The sequence below is a fragment of the Solanum tuberosum genome, unplaced genomic scaffold, assembly GCF_000226075.1.
Source record: "Solanum tuberosum cultivar DM 1-3 516 R44 unplaced genomic scaffold, SolTub_3.0 scf00719, whole genome shotgun sequence".
Classification (NCBI taxonomy): domain Eukaryota; kingdom Viridiplantae; phylum Streptophyta; class Magnoliopsida; order Solanales; family Solanaceae; genus Solanum; species Solanum tuberosum.
This window is the reverse complement of record NW_006239641.1, coordinates 36,938-45,628: the sequence shown is the minus strand read 5'-3', so window position 1 is coordinate 45,628 and position 8,691 is coordinate 36,938. Positions and strand designations below refer to the sequence as shown.

General features: G+C 32.0%; 1 protein-coding gene across 1 annotated transcript in view; it reads right to left on the bottom strand.

The window, feature by feature from the left end:
• The window catches only part of LOC107058958 (acylsugar acyltransferase 3-like), a 12,863-nt gene extending 5,632 nt beyond the window's left edge, over positions 1–7,231 (bottom strand). Inside the window, exons 1-3 of the mRNA XM_015305242.1 lie at positions 7,213–7,231; positions 4,836–5,065; positions 4,531–4,711 (exon numbers count right to left, since the gene is read on the bottom strand). Of these exons, the coding sequence (XP_015160728.1) occupies positions 4,531–4,711; positions 4,836–5,065; positions 7,213–7,231 (430 nt within the window). The remainder of the gene's footprint in view (positions 1–4,530; positions 4,712–4,835; positions 5,066–7,212) is intronic.
• Between the last annotated feature and the right edge of the window lie 1,460 nt (positions 7,232–8,691).

The window sequence follows — 8,691 nt, the reverse complement described above, 5'->3', positions numbered from 1 at the left end:
GTCCCTAATTCGGTGCTCAATACTACTCCCAAAATTACTTTAGCTCATAAGTGTTTTAAACACATCTTTCTTTAGTTTGAGATAATTGCTCAAAGCTTAGCCCAAATGCTATCTTGGAAAACATAGATCCTTTCTTACTCAAATGTAAAAACATTTATAAACTTCTTTGGGAATACTTAGTTCCCTAATAACTTTTGAGAAATGAACTCAACTTTATTCTCTTGGCTTAACTTGAAACTTGAGCCTTAAAACAAAGTTATAACGTTTGATAAAGACTCTTGAAAAACTTTAAAACTTGCTTTGACTTACTTCTTAACTTCTAAGCTTGACTCTAACTTCACTCGACTTCGATCCTAACTTTCCTCGAATTGGATTATGAATTCAAGGGTAATGATCTCATGTTTATGGATGAGTTCTTGATGGTTAGATGTACCTTAGAGTGTTGAAAACAACTATAAAACATAGGTACATTACCAAGGAACATGTATGAAAAAGTGGGGAAGAAATGAGAAGGATTGGCGTCCTTGGCGCTCTGAGAGGCACGGGGCGCCAGCCCTCAGACTTCAGAGGGTCTGCTGGGGCGCTTTGCATGGCGCGCCACCCCAAGGGTGGAAGTTCAGAGACTCTTTTGGGGCGCGCTGGTTGGCGCGACGCCCCAGCCTTTTCCCCGAAAATCCGACTTTTATCCTTTGTTTTTCCAACTCTAAACCTTTTTAACTTCAAAGGTTCCAGCCCCAAACACTTTAGAATCATAAAACCCCTTAATATACAATGGATTCAGCTTGAAATCACAACCGGAAACATGCACCATACCAACAAGAAACTTCAACAACACAACCACAAACTTCAACAAACACAACCGATCTTTTCTCGGAATTAAAACAAGCTTGGCGTGTGGGGGAATGAACCAACCCAACACTATGATCTCACATACCTTAATAGGGATCACCCCCGACGAAAACCACGACGATCTTGACGAATCCTTGCTTCTTCTTCTCCTCTTCACTCACAAACCCTTACTCTCACTTTTAAAAGGAAAACTGATTTAAAATCAGTCTAAAACCTTAATATAACCAAAAGAAATGGTTAGGAAAAAGACCAAAATATCCTTACAAATTCGGACTAAACTGCCCTGTGCCAACAGCCCAACTTCCAAAGTGCATAACTCACTCATACAAACTCGGAATCGAGCAAACTCGGCGGCGTTAGAAAGATCATTCCAAGAGCTTTCCAAAAATAACTGGAAATACACCTAACTCATCCTGATCTAGGAGTTATGACTGTTCAAAGTTGACCAAAAACTCACTTTTTTCCCATACTTGAACAAATTTCCAGATTTTGAATTCTTTCCAAAAATGACTATTTCCAATTTCAAGCTTCTTCATAGTTATTTCAACTTACACTATGTTACAAGATTAGTGTATCATGTATAAAATATAGTGTATCTTACTTAACGATTAATGTATCTCGCGCATCAGATTAATGTATCAGCACTTATATTATTGTATCCGTTTGAGGGATTTTTGTAATTATAAACTTTTAAGGGATAGATTGTAATTTTGCCATAAAAGTATGTGATTTCTGTAATTTGCCCTAAAAAGAATCCTCAATAAAAGCAAAAAAGAACATATTGAATGATAAACAAAATAAGATCATATCGAGATTTTAACTATACAACTTTAATATAATGGCTTAAACTGAAAAGTGTTACACTCCCTTGAAATAAGTGCATTCATGTACATCACACCTCCTACAATTGTTGCCAAAATTCTAAATGCGGCAGCCTCATTTCTAACCATGCTCCAAAATCAAATAACGAATTAAATTAGACCGATCCACCAAACCGAAATTACGCACTCCCTTTTTTTCATATTAAGTTAATTTTTGGACCTTTTTCATTGTTTAAAATGTTGGTGAAATTCCATATCATAAATCACATTTGAAAATTGAAAATGAAGAAAATAAAATATCTTCCGGGTGAAGCGCTGATATTTCACTCTCTTTAAGGAGACTTAAGTTCACTGCAATAAATCTTTTCACCGATTCAGCAGTAATGCACTTATCCCCTTCAGAATACAACAATTCAAACACAAAGTGTAATTCGACAAACTCTAGACAAGAGTAGAGTAAAATACTATGAGATTGAATGAAGAACTAATGGTCATGGTAACCACGTCCAGTGAGCATTGAATCCAAATGGAGTAATTAGGGACACATGCCTCCAACGTTCTAATGCAGCAATGCGAAGATGCATATTTTTTATACTCATTCTGTCCTTATTTATTTGTTCGTTTTTTACTTGACACACCTATTAAAAAAAAAAATTGACATAGTGAATTTATCATTTTACCCCTATTAATTGATAGAATTTTATTTTATCCCTATTAATTTGATAGAATTCCAAAATCAATTTACTCATTACGGAGGTTCTACTTTTTTCAAAAATATTAACTTTCTAAATAAATTGAGGGTATAATAGGTAAAAAAATATTGTTTTTCTTGATTTGTCTAAAATGACAAGTAAAAAAGGACAGAGGGAGTACAATCAAAATGTCACACTAACACAAAATAATTGAGTTGTTCAAAATTCAGAATAACTTGAAGATGAATGTTCAAATAAAATATTTAATTTAGTGGGGATAGATTTTCCTATTATTGCCGCAAAAACATTTAGCGACAATTGAGTTAGTGTCATTACATTCAGATTAAAAGCTAAAGTCTTTAACAATTGAATTAGTGTCATTACATCCAGCTTAATAGCTAAAGTCTTTAACGATATTTCTATAAAATGTTAGATTGAAACCCGTCCCATTAACATTTGTATATAGGCCTAAAGTCAAATGTGATAGTCAGCTCAATCAGAGTAAAAACGGTCAAACAAAATTTTCGTGAGACAATGTATCTAATAATCATGTTACTATAATTTTCACTTATAAAAAATATAGAATATGTTAACAAGAAATTTTTAAAAAAATAATCTCTTATGTTTGAGGTAGGTTCAAAGTCTTCTTTGAAATACTTTCTTAAATAATTTTAATCCTCTAAATATACCAAAATTGAGTACTTTTAATCTCCCCCAAACATATAACAAATTCTGATTGATAAATTTTAGTAGAGATTTTAATTTTATTTTTTAAAAAAGATTAACCAAAAACTCCAATAATATATGTATAGTCAAATTCCATAAATTACAAACCAAAAACAACACTAGATACCAAAAATGCATAAATGAAAGTGTGAAAGGGACTCAATCATATACCCTAGTTCATGCCTACATAAATCGAATATTCCGCAAATTAATGGAATATGCATGGAGAGATCAAAATCAATCATCCTAGTTTGAGAAATACGTCACTAACAGCCCCCGAATCATGGATAAATATACGAGAGAGGAATTAAGGAGGAACATAATTGTACCTACATATTTATCAATAAAATATTTTTATTTTTTCAGATTTTATTTATGGTTGATTTATTTTCCACATATTATCCTAGTTCATGAAACACGCCACTAACACTCTAATCATGGATCAATCTTATGAGAAAAGAATCAATAAATTTGTACTCACAATCTTTGATGAATAAAATTATATTTCTTCATATTTTAATTATGATTGCAATTTATTTTTCTATCACTGTAAAATTTGTTGCAAACAAAACAAACATATTGTCAAATTCCAAAGTTACAAACCAAAAACAACAAAACAAGACAACAGAAATGCATAAACAGATAAAAAGAAAATGAAAAATTGCACCTCAAAAAGGTGCTACAAACTCCAGAAATAGAACACTTTGACCTAACTTTCAAAGTAAAATGGAACACTTTGACCTAACTTTCAAAGTAAACTACACGTTATTAACTCAGTTCATTTTGACTTGTTCATTTGACGCTCTTAAAATGGAGTAGCAAATTGGAGGAGGTCCTTGTCATTCTTGAAAACAGACATGTGTTGTTCATTCAAATTTACAAAGGCTTCAACTCCTCTATCATGATCATCAGGTGTATTCATTAAGATAAACAAGTTGCTAAATGAACCACTTTCTTGGCTTGCTCTAGTAGGTTTCCCAAATCCAAAATCTATTTTTTCGAATTCGAATGCTAATATACTAGTAATAGTATAAACATCACAATTCCTTTGATGGAATGGCAATTTCCCTGTTCTATATGCCTCCAACATCACTGTGATATATTCATTTTCTTGTAGATTGTTTCTGGTGGACATGTCGTGTTTGGACTTTCTTATGTCGGTTACTAATTTTGGCAGTTTGAGGTCATGTTCGTAGTTTTCATATATTGGTGTGAAAAATATAGTGGCAATATTTCCTATGCTGGTTGGTGGTAGTGGTGCTTGACTTCGCAAGTTTGAGGTTTGGACTAACTGAGATCGTCCTAAATTGGTAGTTGAAGAAGAAGCGGCGCATTTGTAGAGGAGGGCGCTCACGACCTCGTTCCTTGTTGGGTTTTGCACGCAAGATTCTGTGACAACCAAGGCTTTAAGTGCGTTTATCTTGGATTCAGAGAATACAAACCTCTTTTGAATACATCTATCCTTTTTGGCTCAATAACAGGGGAAAACAGAGGAACATCAAATGGTACTGATGGCATTAGTGAATCCTGAACAAAGTATGGAGGAGATAATGTTAATTTTGGATCTCGAGTTAACCTAGCCCAATCCCTCAAGAAGTAGTAAGCGCTGCACGCGTCTCCCACCTGTTAGGTTTGAAATAACAAGACATGCATCATGCATGCAGAAGTTAATAATTGCAAACCTTGAACGAATCAGAAGAAAAAGAAAAGTATACTAAAAAAAATACAGAGCAAACTCTAAAACCACCTTGTGGGACATGCAAAGACTAAGCGCGATTCCTCCACACTCGAAATGACTTAATTGTGCAACAATTAAGGCACCAGATGTCGATGACGACAAATATCCCCAAGATAAACCTTGAGGGAATGTCAAATCAGGGTTATGAATAACTTCGTCCATGAAAGAGTTGATTTCAACTTCGAAGAACTCAGCACCGTTATCATCACACTCAATAGTAGCATTGTCTTTTAGACTTCCTGCCCATGGATAGTAAGATGTTAGAGTTTTTGACAAAGAGTTTGTTAGAAATTCAGATAATTGGTGTTTTGGGATTTTAGCCACTTGATGGTTTGAATAGAAAAAAACAAAGGGCATATACAAATTATCAACAACTTGATCAATAAGGGAAAGATTGTGCCATCTTTGAGTAGATGGGGTGGGAGAAGAAGGTTTGATAATCTTCTTTGAAATAGTTGATATCATTTTTTTTTAATGATAAGTATGTCTTTCTTCTTTTAGGATCATATCAAATAACTATATATAGCGGTGACAATTGAACTGAATTTGGATGGATTAAAATAGATTGAGTTAATAAATAAGTGGATTATTAGTCTGTTCAAAAGTTACTTTTGTGAAATTATTTAAAAGGCAGGTCAAAACTCAACCCTTTCATCTCTTACTATGTTTTATTTGTTTTTCTAGTATAATTTTTTAGTATTTACTAAAATTATTACTTTTCTTCGTTATGGCTAATTATGTACAACATATTAAATAGAAAAATGTCTTTCTGGAAATATCTTACAAGATTTCTCAGAGATTAATTTGGGTTAGATATTAGCCCAATTTTTTATTGATTGTAATAATATGAGCTAATTAATAAGCGAGTCAATAATCAGTTCAAACCAAAGTGAATTGGGCAGATTATGATTTTATGGAATTATGGTGGATTATGATTTCATGGAATTATATTAAGATATATATATATATATATATATATATATAGTTTTAAGTTTTTCCAATTTGAACAAATAAATAATTGTTAAACCCTAAAGTAGACATTAAAAATTTGTGGGATTCGGTAAGATGTGTTCAATTCTATTTGATTTCAGTTAGAATTCTTGAAGGCTATTAACCCTAAGCACTAGCTTATGTATATAAAGGGTATTATATTACTTAAAAAGGCATCTTGAATCTCGAATATTTCACAAATTAATGTAATATTCATAAGTGATCAAATTTAAATCATCCTAGTTTGAGAAATACGCCACTAACGGCCCCGATAAATGTTATGAGAGAAAGAACGGCCCTGATAAATGTTATGAGAGAGAGAATCAAGGATCAATGGAGGAACAAAATTGTACCTACACAACTTATCAATAAAATATTCTTGTTTCTTCATATTTTATTAAGGGAGGAACGGAATTATATCCGCACTACTTATCAATAAAATATTCTTATTTCTTCATATTTTATTTCTAATTGCAATTTACTTTCTGTCACATTGAAATTTATTTAAAATTGAAGGAGTAATTGAATTGGTTTTCAAATAAATATTTTTCAAAAAAAAAATTCTGACAAGAAAAATGAAGAATACATGCATCTGCCGTATAGTTGCATCATCCATGCAGTAGTGTTGTTCTATTTTTGGTAAAATACGTATTCGTATACGGTGTCTACATTGAATTTATTCAACTTATTATGATCAACTAAATTTCAGAAATTTATGTGGAGTGGACTTTTGCAAGGCTGGTATTTAATTTTTGACCCCGTTAAAAAAAATATTATGCAAAATGAAAATATATACCTCCAATTATTAGGGATTTTTTTTTTTTTTACTTAAAAGTTGTTTGTTTGTTTGAATACAATTTTGGTAAACAATAATAGAGCAGAAATAATTACGTCATTAGAAAAAGAAACAGACAAAAAAATATCTAAGTCGTGCTGACTCTTTCTAAATTGACTTTTAAACTCATTTTTTTCAATAATTCCAAATCAGAATTATTTGAAACAGGTAACAGCTATAACTGATTAAGATTAAGATGTGATCCAGATTAAGATCTTTATAGAGGGCATTTTAATATTATCGAACTTAGAATTTGGATCGTAACCTAAATCAATTATTGAATCGAACATAAATTAGTACGCAATTGATCAAAAAAGACTAAAAGAAAAACTTATATATAAAAATTGACTAATCTTAAAACATTACTAAACTGAGACAACTAGTTATTTCCTTCCTCTTCTCTTCCAGGATTAAGCGCCTCTCTGTTCCTCTTCCAAATACATATATGGATGGATGGGGAAACAACTTTCCCTTTCTACCAAAATGCGATCTTCACGATGTTGATTTACCTTTCTTAATACTTTCAACTTAACATACAACTTAACATAAGAACGCAATTACCTGCCCAATCATCACTCATGATTTGATAGTACACTCTTGGCAACAATTTTTTTCTCAACTTACAATAAACCAAACAAGAAAACAGTTTATTCAACAAAATATTTTTCTTATTACAATGAAAAACTGGTATAAAACCTTTTTCAATACCCTTTATATAAAACCCTTTTCTTTCTCCAAAAATCCTATTTGAATGCGGTAATGTTTACAAATCTAATTTATTTATATAAATAAATACCAAAGAAGTATATATAATTTAATTTTTCTATTCTTCTTATTTTGGAGCAAGTATTAGTAATCCTAACACCATAAGTAGCGCTTTCATATATGCAAACAGTGGTGACGAAATACTCATCAACCTCTTCCCCACTATGCAGGTGAGCATCAAGCAGGGGCGGAGCTACATTTGGACATCCTTTGCCGGAAAATTATACCGTACACCTAAGTAAAATGCTGTTCAAATGGTTAAATTTAATATGGACTAATGACAATTATCATATCAGTATTAAAAAATTATTACAACTTGGTAGTATGAACAAAAAGCTTCTTCGATTGATTCATGTTAAGTATTTGTTCCTGCACATTAATACATGGTGTCATCTTCTAAGATATAACAAGCTCTTTTACAACAGATCAAAGATAAGTTATCTAATACAATACTTTTTGCCAAAGCCAAACTCGTTTGGTAATTCAAAAGCCATACAAACTTCATGTTGATGACAGAGACAATTCTGTTAGAAAAACATATAATGACATTACTTTTGGAGATTGTAGGACTTCCTGAGTTTCTTAAGTTGTGATTTTGACCTAACTTGATTAACACATGGTCAGCTCCATCTATTACATTGTCATTGCAAATGTTCGACTTAAACATAAAAATTAAATCGGAGCTACAAATTAGTTGTAAATATATCAGTATAAAGAAATCAATCAGAGATGTTTGATCAGTCTAAAGACTAAAATCCGAAAAATAACTTGCCTAATTATATTCACTTTCAAATAGTAATCTATCAACATTTTCATTGCACAATGGTATGTCATTTATCGAAGTAAAGAACATATGACCGCCATGGAAAAGATGAGGTAGTTGTAATGGACTTTTAGTTAGGGGAAGAGAATAAATTCTAAAAACTACCAATAAACTCAAGCAAATATTCCCTGTATTTTTCATAAGAACAGAAGTTAATAGCCTCTTATAGAGCAGTGTTTAGCTAAGTTGCACAGACTCTTCACTTTTGATGCACTATCTGTGTTGAATTCTCTAAATATACTCTACTTTTGGAGAACCCGACACACACCTAATGACATCTTTGAAGAGTTCAAACAACATAGACGCATAGCATATAATAAAATTCATTTTACAATCTATAGATACCTTGACTCATTATCAGTAAATTTGAGCAGGTGATTCCTGTATTTTTCATAACAAAAGCAGTTGATTGGTAGCCATAATGGACTCATCATCGCCCTCCTATGTAGAGA